Genomic DNA, 18,652 nt, shown 5'->3' with positions numbered 1-18,652 from the left:
ATAAAAATTCCGTAATTTCCATCTGTTTTCCGCGATCACAGAAAATCATTGGCCCTATGAGAGTGAGACAGTGAGAGAGCCACCCCCCCAAAAAAAATCTTAACGGATGTACACGATTTGGAAAAATGACTTTTTCAGAACCGAAAAAAACAGAGCTTCCGGCTCAACAGTATTATTTTGAGAAATAAAGCAATCTTTGGATATACATTTGTTCATTTTTGCATACATATTACTCATTCTCTGCAGTGGTCTGAATTATTTGTTATTAAATAGTTAATGTAAGTAAGTAAATGTTAATAAGTCAAATTTACTACTTTAAAAAAACATTTTAAAAAAATCGTGGGCGTATCGAATCGTGGGTCAAAAATCGCGATACGAATCGAATCGTGAGTTGGGTGTATCGTTACAGCCCTAATGGAGACAAACAACCATTCACACACTCATTCACACCTACAGTTAATTTAGAGCCACCTGCATGTCTTTGGACTGTGGGGGGGGGGGGGGGACCGGAGCACCCGGAAGAAACTAGGGATGGCGAAAACTTAAAAAAAAAAATCTTGACCGACCACCGAGCCTCATTAGCCGGTTAACCTACGAGTTTAAAATTCTAGAATTGGAATTATTAGAATCTATTCTAAATCTAACCGCGAGCATCCGCACATTCAGTCCCAGTCGCTGCCCTCCACTCGCATTACCTTTTCTACAGCGCGAAACATTTAGTCAAACGCGGCACTGATGTCGAGGGGTTTGTATTGGAGCGGAGGACAAATGGCTCCAGCTTAGAGACATCGTGAGAAGCGTGAAATCCCCCCTCGACCCCTCCTCCTTGTCCTTCTCCACCCGGGTCTGTGTCTGCAGCCGTGTCAGCAAGGGGCACGCACTTTTTGTTAAGTTGCAGTTTGGCATTAAAAATATCAGTGCGAACATGTTCTCAATAAATTGCCGTCATTTTCTAAGCGGCAAGCTTTAGCTCAGTCACTACCGCTGCTTGCATTGAGTAGCCTATTGAAAACAATCCTATCATACACTTGTCCCATCTTAACTTTTCATTGAAGATAGGACGTCTTAGCGATACGGCCCCTGGTGTTTACAGTTACCTGCAGTAGGCTGTGTTGATATTGCATACTGCTACGGACTAGGCACTTTTCTTCGAAGTGAGCTACAGAGACCTCATACTGTAGTTGTTTTCCAGCTACTGATATTATGGTTACATGGCTGCTAATTGTGCACAGCCATTGGGAATGGGATAGCTGGAGCTGAGCTGATTAGCCACTGAGCTAATATAGCAACTGTCTGATGCTAAGTAACATCAGTGACTAACCAGATTTTCGTTCAGATCCTGTGTATTATTACGTTGACATTAATATTCACCAGACTAATCAACCATCGACTTCATTCATGCGCCGTGTTCTGGTTTCTTTGATAGTTAAGAATTTCCTTGATGTTGCGTACCTGGTTAATATCATAGTAAAATGTAATCCAACACTGAGACTTTTCTTTCGCCGAGTGGCAGCTGTGTTCAACTGGGGCGGGAGGGCGGGACATGACTGAATGGGTGTTTCTGATTTGTCAGCTGTCATCCTTACACCGCATGGCATGCCCCAAGCGTTTACAACACACAATTCCAGGTTCTCCGCTCCAAAATCGTCAGCTTCAAAACGATTGATTTTTTTTTTTTTTTTTTTTTAACCGACAACCAAAAAAAATTAACTGGTTGTCGTTGATTTGGTCAACCATCGGTCATCGGTTAACATCCCTAGAAGAAACCCACACAGACATGGAGAACATGCAAACTCCACAGCAGGTTCGAACCCAGACCCTTCTTGCTGTGAGGCGGCAGTGCTAACCACTATACCACCTACATAAGGAATACACAAAACCCACCCACCCACCCCCTTTTTTTTTTTTTTTTTTTTTTTTTTTTAATTAAAGTAACCTAATGTAGTGTATCTGTACTGGAAGTGATTAACAAAAATCAAGAATGCTGACATGAAAAGTACAGGAAAGAAGTCCAATCTACATCACTCCACTTTTGTGTCGGCTCACTTCATTTTTAGACGCTGTTGGGCCAGCTGTATTTACAGTACAGTTCACTTCCAAATGTAAAAGAAGCCAGAAAAGTGTCACGTGTTTATTCTGATTACCTAGTGTCATTATTTTATAAGCATTTTCATTTAAAGCTGACATGATTTTTATATACAGCAATGGAAAAAAAACAAGAGGCCACTGCAAAGTTATCAGTTTCTCTGGTTTTACTATATACAGAGATGCCTACTAGTACGGATTGGCCGTATTTTGTACGGAAAAGTTACGTAAATACGATGTTACGGCAAACAGTGTTATTCTGTACGGAATTATTATAAAGTCTTAAATTCCAGTGAGTTGTTTTTAAATGTCCAAGCGACTTTTTCAATCCATGCGCGAGTCACGGCTAGGCTATTTATTTTTACGACAACCACACATGCTGTGTGTGACATGCGCAGATTCCGCACATTTGTTCGCGCTATTTTCGATACGGTAGAATGGCCGTGCATTACACCCAGTCAAAAGGGCAATGGATACGCGCACTGCAAACTGTGTAGAACTGACATTAACATCACTCGTGGTGGTCGCGATGACTGCAGGCGGCATGTCAACTACAAAAACCGTATGGAGTATGCTGAAATGGCGAGTCAGGCGGAAAGTAAATCTGGGGGTATCCAGCGGTTTTTTACGAAATCTGTGGATGAAAGACACGGAACGTGACACGTGCTGAAGCGGTGATGGTTGACCTATGCTTGGAGTTGAACTTGCCAATTAGTGCCATGAAATGGGAGTTAAACTTATTCAGTTTCTTTTTACATGTCTGATTTTTATTCACTGAAATATCAAACACTGGCTGGACTTCTTTAATTCAAAGTCTTTTCAGTGTTGCAAGTGCAAATGTACATGTAGTATGATCAAAAACAGAATTTTATGATTAGTGTTGTTGGGATTGTGGCAAAAAATTGATCATTCCACTGTTTTAAATACAATTATAAATGTCATTTTATTCAATGTCTCTTCTGAAGCATTATGCTGAAGTATTTATATTAGTGCTGTCAAGCGATTAAAATATTTAATCGCGATTAATGTCGCGACTGTCATAGTTAACTCGCGATTAATCGCAATTTAATCGCACATTTTTGTCACAAACTATTGTAATTCTCTTATCAGCATAAAAAAGTGAATGGGCTTGCTTTGTACCAGTGTTTTTTTTTTTGTTGTTTTGTTTTGTTTTTTTGTTTTTTTTTATTTATTGCAGAGCATAACACGTCTTGTCACTGCCACATGACTTCCATAACTTCCATATTAGATGAGAAAACCAAGGGATGAAAAATAAAGTGCATATCACTGTGAAAATAAAAATGTTTTATTTTACTCTTCATTAGTTTCTTTTGAAGAGAAGTATTTGCCATAAAATAAGAAAAAAACATAAAAATAAAAACGTTCATCATAGTGTGGCACTATTATCTAATTCTCACTGCTTATAACTCTACACCTACCCGGTGGAGATGAGCTGGGAAACTGAAGACTGAAGGAACAGTATCGAAAAGTATTTTTCCAGTCTCACCTGTGAAAGGTAATCCCATGTGATCTCGTTTGGACGGTAAACCTGTTGGTACAGTTAAACGCAGCGCGCGACAAGCCTCAGCAGGAACTACGCGTGACTCGCAGGGCCAAATTAGAATTTGCGTTAACGGCACTATTTTTTTTTAATCGCGTTAAATTGAGATCGCGTTAACGCGTTATTATCGCGTTAACTTTGACAGCACTAATTTATATATTGGGACATTAAGATAACAATGTCGGACACTCTCTGGCATGAAATAAGAAATTTTTTTTTAATTTTATTAGAATCCGTTAACAGGTAGAACATTTTGCCAGGCAATATAATATAGTACTTTTGAGGAGTTACATTCAATACCAGTGATTGGTAGTCAACCGTAATGTCTGCAAACAGGGAACACTATTGTATTTAGAAAAATGTGATATATTGTATGCTCGAGAAATTTGTTGAGTGGAAATTCAGTTGAGATGGCTGCTCGCGTTTTGTTTATTCAATTCACACAAAACAGTTCTTTTTAATAATTTAAATGTTAAACATATTGGTATATACACCTCTTTATAATGGAAATGCGCATAAATTAATGTTACTGAAAGTCATTCCAAAATACTGAAAAATGTTTTCAAGAATACTGAAATTCAAAATTTGGGGTAGGCATCTCTGTATATAGGTATATATTTTGAGGAACATGAACGTTTTTTGTTTGATTCCATAAACTACTGACGACAATTCCCCAAATTCCACACACACGTTGTCACTTGGAGCATTTAATTGCAGAAAATAACGACCGGTCAAAATTACCGAAAAGATGAAGTGTGTTCAGATCTTGAATAATGCATAGAAAACCAGATCGTATTCAATTTTAAACACCGCAATACTAATGGTTGAACTTGGGGCGAGTTCAGAAGTCAATATTTGGTGGAAAAACCCTGACATTTAATCAGCTTTCATGCGTCTTGGCATGCTCTTCACCAGTCTTTCACGTTGCTCTTGGGTTACTTTATGCCACTCCTTGTGCAAAAATGCAGTCAGCTCAGCTTTGTTTGATGGCTTGTGACCATCCATCTTCCTCTTGATCAGTTTGCAGAGGTTTTCAGTGGGGTTCAGGTCTGGAGATTCAGCTGGCCACGACTGCGTCTTGATCTTGTGGTCCCCCAGCCACACCCTTGATTGACCTACAGTAACTGTGTGGCATGGAGCATTGTCCTGCTGGAAAAAACTCAATCCTCAGAGCCAGGGAACATCGTCAGAGGAGAAGGAAGCAGGTTTTCTTCCAGGATAACCTTGTACATGGCTTGATTCATGTGTCCTTCACAAACAAAAATTTGCCTCATTCCAGCCTTGCTGAAGCACCCACAGGTCATCGATCCGCCACTAAATTTCACAATGGGTGTGAGACACTGTGGCTTGTTGGCCTCTCCAAGTCTCTGTCTAACCATTAGCCGACCAGGTGATTGGGTGGGGGGAGCGATGACCTTGCTCCAGTCCTCTACGGTCCAATCCTTATGGTCTTTTGCAAACCTCAGGCTGGCTCTTTTTTTGCTTCTCATTGATGCACTTTTTTTTCCCTAGCTTTGCATGACTTCAGCTCCGCCTGGAGGAGACTGTTTTGAATTGTCCTTGCCATGCACTGAACCCCAGCTACCATTTGCCATTCTTTTTGTAGGCCACCTGATGTCCTCTTATGGTTGTTGACAATCGAAGGAGCTGATGATCATCCCAGTCAGTGGAGAGTTGTTTTTGCCCTCTGCCAGTCTGTAACTTTGTTGTCCCAAATGTCTGCTGCTTGACCCTGTTCTTATGAACTACCATCTTTTGAAATTTTGCGGATGGAAACAACCTGACGCTCACTGTATCCTTCTGCCAGTAAAGCCAGAATTGAACCCTTCTTTTTCTCATTCAAATAAGATTTGGTTCAGGTGATCACCTAATCAGTGCCTCACTGAGTAAAAGGTGTGCTTGTGTTGGAATTCCAGCACAGACACGAATGAAATGGCTGCTATACACAGAGATGCTGATTTAAAGTGTACTAGTACTGGTCATGCTTACAACATTAATCATGCTTTATGTATTAGTTATAGACAAAAGATGAGCACATTGAGTCAAAAAAAAAACCACCGTAAAAACATTTTTGTGGACAATTTTATTCCATAAATTACCTGTAGAGGCAGAACCACGGGGAGCAGCCATTGCCAGCCGGAAGTGGCATACGGTCATTGATTCCGGGTTTCGGGTGTGAGTAAACAAGCGACGTTCTGTGGGTCGAGATTCCCAGTCAAGTAACTTCAGAACATGTTGAATAAATATAGATCTAAGGCCGTTATTAAAAAATGTTCTGTTTCCGGTCCACCGGCCGGGTGAGTGCCGTTTGTGCGGTTGAAATTTTTTTTTTTTAACACCGGTTTTTCAACATTTTTTTTTTTTTTCGGGTTCGTAAATCTAAAATCGAACTTGACATTTACGCATTCCCAGGGCTTTCCACTAAGGCTCATACTAGCCAGCCATGACAAATAAGTAGCCAGCCGGGGGGAGTAAACACAAAATAAACTCCTGTGCACGCAATTCCCAGGATTAAATGTATTTTCCACAGACCATTTATTTATTCACTTTACTCAAATATAAAGTAAAATGGCAGTAAATCTTCTTTCTTTTCTTGCGTATTGCATCATGAGGCGTTCCTGGCTTGTAAATCTCTTATTTCGGTGCATGACACATTCACGCAACTGAGCATGCTATGAATTCACAACGACAACGGTCTGCAGTGGGGCTACACAATTAAACACTCGGCGAGCATTTCTCCGTTTGTGTATGAAAATGCACTCCAATGACTCAGTTTGGTTTCATTTACAACCAACGGTGTCTTTTGATGCCAGCACGTAATTGAACGAGAGAAGACTGGTTTACTGGAGACAAAATAAGCGTTATCTCTGCTTCTGTTCCCTCCGACGGCCCCGACACACTACTGCCTCCGCCAAGTCTGAACTGAATCAGCTCTGCGCATGCACCGTGCGGCACAAAAAAATGGCAGCCACCATGAAGGAAGGAGATCCGGAGTTTTCAAACATTTGCTTAAGTGTGAAATCGCAAAATGGTATTCTAGCGAACCACAAAATAGTAAAGATTCAGAAAAACAAATCATTCAGTGATCATTTTAATAGTGTAATTTCATCCGAACTAGGCCTAACGGCCGATTTAGAACTACAAAAAGTCCGTGTGTCTGACATTTTAAGTACCTTTGTAAAAGTTTTGCAAATGTTGCAGTCAGCATTTAAAATGCTAACTTTAAGTTTTTGTATACGTTTCAGTTGATTAAACTGTCATTTTATTAAATATGTCTGCTTTTGTAATAAAAAAGTACTGAAGGAAAAAGCAAACACAGCATTGCGATTTCTTATCCATCCATAAAAAAAAAAAAATCCCTCCCTCCCGACTGAAAATTTTTTTTGCTCACCCGGTGGACAGGAAACGGATTTTTTTTTTTAAGGATGGCCTAATACTTGTAATAGATCTTTATGGCACGTATCTATTATTTCATGGCATTATGTACAAGTAGATTTGGTTGTACTTTGGGGTCAAGAGCTTTGCCGGGGAAGCTCGACAGGTTTAGAATGAGTGGGTCATGTATTGAGAAAAATATCCTCGCAATTGGCGCCGTCGCCTCGCAGCAAGAAGGTTCTGGGTTCGAGCCCAGCGGCCGGCGAGGGCCTTTCTGTGTGGAGTTTGCATGTTCTCCCCGTGTCCGCGTGGGTTTCCTCCGGGTGCTCCGGTTTCCCCCACAGTCCAAAGACATGCAGGTTGGGCTAATTGGTGGCTTGAAATTGACCATAGGTGTGAATGCGAGTATGAATGGTTGGTTGTCTTCTTGTCAGCCCTGCGATGATCTGGCGACTTGTCCAGGGTGTACTCCGCCTCTCACCCATAGTCAGCTGGGATAGGCTCCAGCTTGCCTCCCTGCACAGGAGTTGTGGTTACGGATAATGGATGGATGAAGTGAGGATATACACCACTTTTAAGATTTTTTTTTTTTTAAGGGATGTACTGATCCAATATCGATAATCCGTACACTGCCTCTCACCCATTGTCAGCTGGGATAGACTCCAGCTTGCCTGCGGCCCTAAAACAGGAGAAGTGGCTACAGATGATGGATGGATCTTCAAGGGTTTTTTTGTTGTTGTTGTTGTTGTTGTTTTAAAATCATACAAGCATTATAAACATATTGACAAACCTTTATATTTTACAACGTGCCCACTGCCAAATATTAGTTTTTAAATTACCTAAATTAGATGAAACACAAAACTTGTCACCTTACTTGGTCACACCGGAGCGTGCACTTCCGCATTCATAAAAGACTATTCACGTGCCCTGTGTCCGAAATTACTCATCTCATCTCATTATCTCTAGCCGCTTTATCCTTCTACAGGGTCGCAGGCAAGCTGGAGCCTATCCCAGCTGACTACGGGCGAAAGGCGGGGTACACCCTGGACAAGTCGCCAGGTCATCACAGGGCTGACACATAGACACAGACAACCATTCACACTCACATTCACACCTACGGTCAATTTAGAGTCACCAGTTAACCTAACCTGCATGTCTTTGGACTGTGGGGGAAACCGGAGCACCCGGAGGAAACCCACGCGGACACGGGGAGAACATGCAAACTCCACACAGAAAGGCCCTCGCCGGCCCCGGGGCTCGAACCCAGGACCTTCTTGCTGTGAGGCGACAGCGCTAACCACTACACCACCGTGCCGCCCCCGAAATTACTTCTACTCACTATATAGGGCACTATATAGTGAGTTGGCCATTTTGTAGTGCTGTCTGAAATGATAGGATTATTACACCCTATATAGTGCACTCAAAGTATCCCACAATGCATCACAAAAAGCAGGGCTCTACATTAACTTTTGAAACCACTTGTCCTGTCGGGCAAGTTGAAAGGAAATTTACTTGTCCAAATGTGAAGTTGACTTGTCCGAAGAAAAATTTGAGAAAAAAAAAAAAACTATTTGTAATAAACTAATTTCACCAGAATTACTTTAACACAATCTATTCACTGCAGAAAAAAAATTGGACTTCATCAATCATTCATTTATTTATGAGAAATTGAAAACCAGAAAATTAAAATTATACAGTGTATTTTCATTTTTAAATTATTAACTTTGAATATATATCCTCCACTGATTAATTGTTGTTGTCTAATTATTCATTGTGGCTCCTGTATGGTATTTAATGGTTGCGATGAAAGCTGCAGTGTTTTTGAGGTTTTTGTTGCGATTACGTTGCGGGGGGAAGTGAAAGTTGCAAGAAATTGTTGTGATTTTCTCTTTTTGTGATTAAAATTGAGTGATATGTTAAATATTAAGTTATTACAGAAAAACTATTGATTAAAAAAACAAAGACACTGAGAAATGGTCCTATAAACAACTTTACCAATATAAAAGATTACCAGGACTACAAAAATGCTGAAAAATAGGCTTTACTTATCCAAATGCACCTGTTGGTTCAAAAGTTAAAGTGCAGAGAACCTCACAGCACAACATGAAGTTACCTTAAAATATAATATAAATGCCTCAGCTTTCATGTAAGAAAAAAAACTATTAATACTAGTACTGTGTGCAGGCAGTCTCTCCTGAAGACTAAATTAAACAATAATTATAAACTAATAAAATAAATGGCTTAGGCTTCATAGAAGAAAAAAAAATTGAACAGAATCTCACAGTATGATGCTGAAGCTGCCTAAACAATGGAAAATAAGATACCATTTTGGCAAAAATGTTGGCATCCATTTAATTTCTTGTATTAAGTAAAAAAAAATAATGTAAAGTGCGCACAGTCCTTCACTGTAAACATAACACACTTTCAGTAACAGAATTTAAGCCTATATAAACACTGACTCGCACATGCTGCTTCTCTTGAACGTATACACGGAAGTAAGGCGGAAGGTAGTTTGTTGACGTCACCCCAAGACGACGCCAACGATTGGTCAAATTTGCGGGAAAGTTGCGGTGATTGGATATAATTGCAACACCGCCTTGAATTCACAGGGATTGGTTGAATTTGCGTTGACGTTGCAAATCACAACATCGCGAAATCCTGGAGGGTCTGCTAAACGACCGTTTACTTTTCAGCTCAAATGCACGAAGCGGTATTGGCCGGTTTCGCAAGCGGAATATTGCGCATGCGCACATCGCTCTTTCCGAAGAGAAACATCCGGCGATTCATCAAAACAATATGTCGAGTGAGATACTTCGGAAATCGTGTGAATAAACTGATAAATTTGATATGTAACCCGAATATCGGCGTATTTTTGGCACTTGTCCGATCGGACACGTAACTGAGACGATGAACTTGTCCGACATAAAGTATCACTTGTCCCGGACAAGCGGACAACTGTTAATGTCGAGCCCTGAAAAGTAGTGTACAACCGATGGTCCCTAACCAAAGCAATATTATTATTTCCATCATGCATCGTGGTTGCGCTGAAAGAAATTGAATTCCGTCTCAAATTTGATTTAATAAAAGACAGCGGCAAAGAAGAAAGTATTCAGCCTTGATTTAAAAGAACTGAAAGATGCAGGTACTTTGTATTGATTGTGGGAAATGCGCTCAGTATAATATGGATTTGTCACAAAAATGCATGCATGTACTTATTATTTTGAAAACCCACCAGCCGACTGATCTGGGACGTTTTAATTGTGCGACAGTAATGACGTAAATAACAGCGTGACGGACTAGCGTCCGAAAACATTTATTTATTTCATTTTACCAATGAGCTCACCTATATAGTAATTCCCTATATAGGGAGTAGTGAACGAGTGAGCGATTTCAGACATAGATGGTAACGCCATGATAATCACTTTCACTCTTTCGGTTTCGATTGGTTTCTCTTTCGCGGTGGGAACGCCCACCGTAAACAGGATAAAATCTGTCTGACATCCCATTAGGGAATATAGGGATATATTTGGGTTGTAGTTTGGGCTATTTGGAGGTAAAACTTGTTGCGAGATGTCACGCGGATTTTATGCGCTTCGGATGATTCGGTTTATGATTCAGGACAGCGATTTGGTTCAATCTTGAGAACTGTGACACTGATGAACAATGCCCCCCCCCCCCCCCCCCCTTTTTTTTTTTTTTAAACTTTGACTCAATCCAGCCAAAGATCAGATTGAATAAGTGTAACTTTTATTTCTTATGAGCAGATCGGTTGATAATGTGTTATTTTAGACTGATGTTTGCAACACGAGGTCAGCGACCAGTCCACTGCAGCCCAGACAATTGGACAAACCAATAACTGTGCATTGCTATCGATGCTGGAACAGCCCATGAAGGAGGCAGCATGTCACTGACCATGCTTGACCATTCCCCACAGGTGTGAATGGGAGTGTAAATGGTTGTTCGTACCCCGCCTCTTGCCCAAAGTCATCTAGGATTGGCTCCAGCTTCCCTCTGACCCTGACAGATAAACGGTGAAGATAATGGATTACGGATTGATGTTTTGGCCCTCTTATACCACTTGTACCATAAATTTCATCAGCGAGTACAGGCTCAACACAATACACATTTTACCTGTCCACGTACAAAGTTCGATCCTGTTATCTTGCCCGCCTCTCTCTCAGTATTTCTTGATGTTAATAAGACGAAAAAAAAACCCCACATCAATCTGCTGAGAAACCACAAAGATGTGGCAGAAAATGTATAGCCTTTACTTCTTACTGTTAGAAAGATTTGATACCGGAGAGTCCTTTCAAAAATGCCAAATTTTATCATACCAACACTTGCACATGTTTTCAGTTTATGTCGAAGGTCCCTTTGCAAGTCGCTACTACAGAACCAGTATCGTAAGAGAATAAGCATGTTAATATATACCTGAAACCAGTTAGAATTAAGCATTCAGGAGCACTGTGGTATAAAGTCAAGTAGTGTAATGACTGTAGTCACTCATCCATGGCTTTTCTCACTTCCAGACGTGCAAAGTGGACATCTTTTCTGCTGGGTGCGTGTTTTACTACGTGGTGTCGCAGGGCTGTCATCCATTTGGAAAGTCCCTACAGCGGCAAGCCAACATTCTCCTGGGAGTCTGTTCACTGGACTACTTACAGCCAGACAAACATGGTGTGTCCTCCTCCATATTTTCTGTGCATACCCATTATCTTTTGTTCATCAAAATGAACTAGCCATTATGATAGATCGGAATAATTTCTGTACTCTTAACAAAGCAGCTCGTGGTAGATGGTATTAAGAGACAAATTTGGTCTTCTGCAGAAGGTATTGTGGCCATGAACCTGATCGAGCAGATGCTGAGCGTGGAGCCCGAGAAGAGGCCGTCAGCAGAACAAGTGCTCAAACATCCCTTTTTCTGGATCCTTGAAAAACAGCTACAGTTCTTCCAGGTACTGAACAGCAAAACCAGTGCAATATGATGTTCTCTTTAGGAATGTGGAGTATACTGATTTACTTACTGAAGAAAAGCATTTTCATTGGGGGCAACTGCAGGGTGAATGTAATTTCTTCTTCGAAGATATGATACTAGATCAATGTCTGGGTTTTTTTTTTGCCTCTTTATTGAATTAATTCCACTTTGTATTTCTAGAGGAATGTATAAGGTAAACGGGTGGCATTTTGTTCCAGGCATCATGGGCAACTTGACACTGTTACTCTGCGGACTTAAAAGGGCAAATTTTAGAGGTTACAATGTAAAGGACCATATTAGCATGGTCAATATAGAATTTATAAGATTACTGATCGTTAATATGGAATCGTATTTACACAGATCTGATGCTATGAGTCCTGATATTTCGTGGTGCTTAATGGAAAGTAAACCCAATGCATTTTTCTCCTAGGACGTGAGTGACCGGATAGAGAAGGAGCCACTAGATGGAATGATCGTGAGGCAGTTGGAAAGAGGAGGGCGGGCCGTGGTGAAAGGAGACTGGAGGGAACATATCACTGTGCCTTTACAAACAGGTGTGGGTTTGCGTTTTATTACTTAGATATACAGTACATGTTACTTCGTACAGGGTTCCTACGCAGTATAGAATTTCATCTTGGTAATTTTTGGGTTTGGATAGGTATGGAAAAAAAGTTTGTTTCTAAAATATAAAATTAAGCAAGGCACGACGTGCGTGCGATATGTCTGAGGTAGGGCTGTGCGATATGGGGAAAAAATGAATATCCCGATACATTTTCTCCATTTCACTATATACGATATATATCTCGATATATTGAAATCTCCTCTAAAGGACCCCATGAAATCTAACTTTTACTCTTTACTGTTTTCACTACAATCCCTGCAGATTAAATAACATTCTTGGTTAACTTTACAGGTGGTTTTCAACACCACATTTTAAATTTTCATGTTGGTGATTAATCACAATTGAATTGAAATAAGACTATTTTTATTCAACAAAGATGTGGCACAAACTGCAAAAACAATCTTGAAAATTGCAACAAAGGGGCAACACAATACAGAGCTGCCCAGAGCTCAAATCAGTAAAGTGCAAGCTCAACACTGAGAGAGACATTTAGCCTAAATAAGAAAAGTGCTCTTTCATTAAATTATTTAAAAAAAATAGATCTCCAAGCTATTAACCTGACTACTGAGAACCACTGGAACATTCACAATAGAGAGAGAGAGAGAGAGAGAGAGAGATAGAGGGAGAGAAGAGAGAGATCTGCAAAACATAATTTTTCTCTTTGCACACTTTTGAACTGAATGTTTTCTGGCTCTGCCTCTCAGATGTGTATAATTCCGGCTGCTGCCTTTTGTGATGACTTTTTTTTTTTTTTTGCACACTTTACAAACTGGCATTTGCTGTTCCACGTCCTCCTTGCGATATCCAAAAAAATGCCAGATGACTGACCCCTTACTAGTTCTTTTAGGAACCAATTTGTCCGCTTCCATTTTTAATTTGTTGCTGAAATTGACAGAGCTTGCACGGTAGCCTATGCAAAATCAGCGATTGCACGAACTGAGTCAGCACTGTAAACCGAAACTAGGAAATCTTCCCGCCGGCAGTGTTGCCAGATACTGCTGACGTTTTCCAGCCCAAACTATGTTCAAAACGCACTTAAAACCGCCCAATCTGGCAACACAACCGAAACTAGAAAATCTTCCCGGAAGTTCCTTTCAGCACCGAGATGTCGCCCGGGATTGGTTGGTGAGTGCGTGACGTTATTGTATTTTTTACCCTTAAGCAGCCTCTCACGTTACTGCCTGAGGGACAGGGAGAAAACCACCGGAAAATGTTTTAAACAAACACGAAACGAACGCAAGTCAGAAGATTACCATAAAATACTCGATAGTTACGATATAATAATTTTATGTATCTCACACAGAATTTTCGGCGATATATCGAGTATATTCGATATATCCCACAGCCCTAGTCTGAGGTGAGTTCTGTGGTGGGCAGCACGGTGGTGTAGCGGATAGCAAGAAGGTTCTGGGTTTGAGCCTAGTGGCTGATGGGGGGGGCCTTTCTGTGTGGAGTTTGCATGTTTCCCCCCACAGTCCAAAGACATGCAGGTTAGGCTAATTGGTGGCTCTAAATTGACCGTAGGTGTGAATGGTAGTTTATCTCAGCCCTGCGATGATCTGGCGACTTGTCCAGGGTGTACCCTGCCTCTTGCCCATAGTCAGCTGAGATAGGCTCCAGCTTGCCCACGACCCTGCACAGGATAAGCGGTTATGGATGGATTTCTGCGGTGTCTGACATTTACCACGTTGGGCTACATCATATCTATGCAGAACTTTAAAATAAATAAATAAAGGTGTAAGTTTTGCTGGTGTGACCGATGGCAAGTGTTTGGTGTGTGTGTTAGTTGGAACAGATGTGCGAGAACATGGTTGTCTTTACTTGTGTGTGTGGTGCACTCGCACGAGACTTCTTAGCTTGATGTGTCTGACTACGATGTCTCATCTTTAGGTTTGAACGTACAGTGGGGCAAAAAAGTATTTAGTCAGTCACCAATTGTGCAAGTTCTCCCACTTAAAAAGATGAAAGGCCTGTAATTTTCATCATAGGTACACTTCAACTATGAGAGACAAAATGAGAAAAAAAATCCAGAAAATCACATTGTCTGTCTGATTTTTTTTTAAAGAATTTATTTGCAAATTATGGTGGAAAATAAGTATTTGGTCAATAACAAAAGTTTACCTCAATACTTTGTTATATACCCTTTGTTGGCAATGACAGAGGTCAAACGCTTTCTGTAAGTCTTCACAAGGTTTTCACACACTGTTGCTGGTATTTTGGCCCATTCCTCCATGCAGATCTCCTCTAGAGCAGTGATGTTTTGGGGCTGTCGCTGGGCAACACGGACTTTCAACTCCCTCCAAAGATTTTCTATGGGGTTGAGATCTGGAGACTGGCTAGGCCACTCCAGGACCTTGAAATGCTTCTTATGAAGCCACTCCTTCGTTGCCCGGGCGGTGTGTTTGGGATCATTGTCATGCTGAAAGACCCAGCCACATTTCATCTTCAAGGCCCTTGCTGATGGAAGGAGGGTTTCACTCAAAATCTCACGATACATGGCCCCATTCATTCTTTCCTTTACACGGATCAGTCGTCCTGGTCCCTTTGCAGAAAAACAGCCCCAAAGCATGATGTTTCCACCCCCATGCTTCACAGTAGGTATGGTGTTCTTTGGATGCAACTCAGCATTCTTTCTCCTCTAAACACGACAAGTTGAGTTTTTACCAAAAAGTTCTATTTTGGTTTCATCTGACCATATGACATTCTCCCAATCCTCTTCTGGATCATCCAAATGCTCTCTAGCAAACTTCAGACGGGCCTGGACATGTACTGGCTTAAGCAGGGGGACACGTCTGGCACTGCAGGATTTGAGTCCCTGGCGGCGTAGTGTGTTACTGATGGAAGCCTTTGTTACTTTGGTCCCAGCTCTCTGCAGGTCATTCACTAGGTCCCCCCATGTGGTTCTGGGATTTTTGCTCACCGTTCTTGTGATCATTTTGACCCCACGGGGTGAGATCTTGCGTGGAGCCCCAGATCGAGGGAGATTATCAGTGGTCTTGCATGTCTTCCATTTTCTAATAATTGCTCCCACAGTTGATTTCTTCACACCAAGCTGCTTACCTATTGCAGATTCAGTCTTCCCAGCCTGGTGCAGGTCTACAGTTTTGTTTCTGGTGTCCTTTGACAGCTCTTTGGTCTTGGCCATAGTGGAGTTTGGAGTGTGACTGTTTGAGGTTGTGGACAGGTGTCTTTTATACTGATAACGAGTTCAAACAGGTGCCATTAATACAGGTAACGAGTGGAGGACAGAGGAGTCTCTTAAAGAAGTTACAGGTCTGTGAGAGCCAGAAATCTTGCTTGTTTGTCGGTGACCAAATACTTATTTTACCGAGGAATTTACCAATTAATTCATTAAAAATCCTACAATGTGATTTCCTGGATTCTTTCCCCCCCCCATTCTGTCTCTCATAGTTGAAGTGTACCTATGATGAAAATTACAGGCCTCTCTCATCTTTTTAAGTGGGAGAACTTGCACAATTGGTGGCTGACTAAATACTTTTTTGCCCCACTGTATGTATGGATGCCTGCGTCACTCAACCAGTCTTTTGCAGCAGGCTGTAGCTTGTTTCCTGTGTGTTTGCATGTATTTGCATGATGGTGTGTATGTGCCTATGACAGAAGGAAAGACATAAAAAGACAAAGGGGGGAGAAGTGTTCTAAACTTTTTATGACCAGTGATTTTACGTTTTATTCCTGGTGCTGTCCAGTTTTCAAAATACATTCTTTTAATGTATGATTTGATTTGTTCAACGAATAAGTCAATTATTAAAGGCGTCGTGTGGTAATTTCAGCAATCAGGCTATATCATGTGTCAAAATGTCAGGTTTGGTGGGTTATTCAAGCCCCTCGGTTTCCCGCGATCTCAGTGTCACGATGCGCCCGCTACAAGCATTTAAAGTTGACGCGCACAGCCAAATTTAGGCAGCCAGCCGTTAACTAGGTCAACTTATGTGTGACGTCATACCAGTAACCTCCCTTGGGTGATGCTGGCCTGTCCCCATGTTTTCTCTATAGCGTGCGTTTACCAGAGTTGTTTACATTGCGGATTTTGTGGATTTATTCAGTTTGTGGGTAGTTTTGAACACTCAAAACACTATGAAATGATGTATTAATATTCTGTGATACAAAATGCCTAATTGGTGTATTGTGTTTGGCTGTAACAACAAACACTGAACACTATTTGTGACTGTTATCAATGGATCTGATTTCAAGGTCATGGCTAGGTATTGATAGAAAAAATAATTTTTTTAAAAACACATTGTGGCAGCGGGGGCGTGGTCAAGCGCCGGTCTGTGACAGGATCATTACACCTGACGGTAATTAACCTGTGTTTTGTGTGTTTTCCCAGTAACCGCGCCCTATTTAAGGAGGCAGAGGGAGAGCAGAGAAGAGCTCATCCCGGGACAAGAACACAGTGCGTGTGTGTTTCGCTATCAGATTAAAACTGGCGGTTATACTGAAAAGTCTGGCAATAAAAAGTCTATTTGCATCTGAAGCGTTGTCCTGCCGTCCTCTGTGCTCCACCCACACTTCAGAGAGCTCTACGGTGGTGCCAAAACCCGGGACAAGGTGGAGCACCAACCTCGCAGCCCCATGGAATCCTCCCCGTTCGCGGACCTGGTCCACGCCCTCGCCACGGCTCAGCAAAGCCAGCACCAGGCGCTCGTCACGCTCCGAAAGGAGCAAGAGCGGCGCTTCGAAGCCCTGGTGCTGGCCCAGCAGGAAGATTGCGAGGCGTTCCGGCATCTCGCGTCGGCGGGGTCCACCAGCGCCCCGGCCTCGGGCCCGTCTCCCCTCACCGTGACCAAGATGGGCCCGAAGGACGACCCCGAGGCGTTTCTCACATTGTTCGAGCAGGTCGCCGAAGCCTCGGGGTGGCCGATGAAGCAGCGCTGAAACAGCGCCAGCGCTTCCGCGCGCTGGAGGACGGCCCGGCGAAGGTCCGCGTAGGCCGGCCGGCGGGGAGTTATAGCGCGGCCAGCTGCGCCTCTCCCGTCAGGAGGGGGAGGAGGCGCGCCGCGCGCTGCTCCATCGGCCACCCCGAGGCTTCGGCGACCTGCTCGAACAATGTGAGAAACGCCTCGGGGTCGTCCTTCGGGCCCATCTTGGTCACGGTGAGGGGAGACGGGCCCGAGGCCGGGGCGCTGGTGGACCCCGCCGACGCGAGATGCCGGAATGCCTCGCGATCTTCCTGCTGGGCCAGCACCAGGGCTTCGAAGCGCCGCTCTTGCTCCTTTCGGAGCGTGACGAGCGCCTGGTGCTGGCTTTGCTGAGCCGTGGCGAGGGCGTGGACCAGGTCCGCGAACGGGGAGGATTCCATGGGGCTGCGAGGTTGGTGCTCCACCTTGTCCCGGGTTTTGGCACCACCGTAGAGCTCTCTGAAGTGTGGGTGGAGCACAGAGGACGGCAGGACAACGCTTCAGATGCAAATAGACTTTTTATTGCCAGACTTTTCAGTATAACCGCCAGTTTTAATCTGATAGCGAAACACACACGCACTGTGTTCTTGTCCCGGGATGAGCTCTTCTCTGCTCTCCCTCTGCCTCCTTAAATAGGGCGCGGTTACTGGGAAAACACAGGTTAATTACCGTCAGGTGTAATGATTCTGCCACTCACCTTCCCTGGCTCCGCCCTCCTGTCACAGACCGGCGCTTGACCACGCCCCCGCTGCCACACACACGTGTTAAGTGTTTCTATGTATCAATCATTAATTGTACAAAATGATTTTCATATATTTATGTATTTGTCATATCTTTCTTTGTCACATGAAGTGTTGTCTTGATAACACGTGGCACATAATTTTAGCAAATGGATGACAGAAGATTAATTGAAAGATTTATGCCACAGAGCTGCCTTTAACTAATAATTATCACTTATTACTGACGATTGTACGTTTACTAAACAATACAATACAAAGCTCAATACTCCCAGCCTATAACATACTGAATATCAAGTTAAAATCAACCGCAATAAAAGGAAAATGATGAAAACTGGAATATCAAGGGGTCTACTGTATCAGAAGGCCCACTGCATT

At 42.5% G+C, this 18,652-nt stretch overlaps 1 protein-coding gene across 2 annotated transcripts in view; it reads left to right on the top strand.

Annotated features, from left to right (window-relative positions):
• Positions 1-18,652, top strand: part of LOC132868457 (serine/threonine-protein kinase/endoribonuclease IRE1-like) — a 118,281-nt gene that overhangs the window by 95,676 nt on the left and 3,953 nt on the right. For both annotated transcript variants that reach the window (XM_060901348.1, XM_060901349.1), the window contains 3 exons: positions 11,551-11,698; positions 11,849-11,976; positions 12,427-12,550. In XM_060901348.1, coding sequence (XP_060757331.1) covers positions 11,551-11,698; positions 11,849-11,976; positions 12,427-12,550 — 400 coding nt within the window. The remainder of the gene's footprint in view (positions 1-11,550; positions 11,699-11,848; positions 11,977-12,426; positions 12,551-18,652) is intronic.

This window comes from Neoarius graeffei, chromosome 20 (assembly GCF_027579695.1).
Source record: "Neoarius graeffei isolate fNeoGra1 chromosome 20, fNeoGra1.pri, whole genome shotgun sequence".
NCBI lineage: Eukaryota > Metazoa > Chordata > Actinopteri > Siluriformes > Ariidae > Neoarius > Neoarius graeffei.
This window is presented reverse-complemented; position numbering and strand designations above follow the sequence as displayed.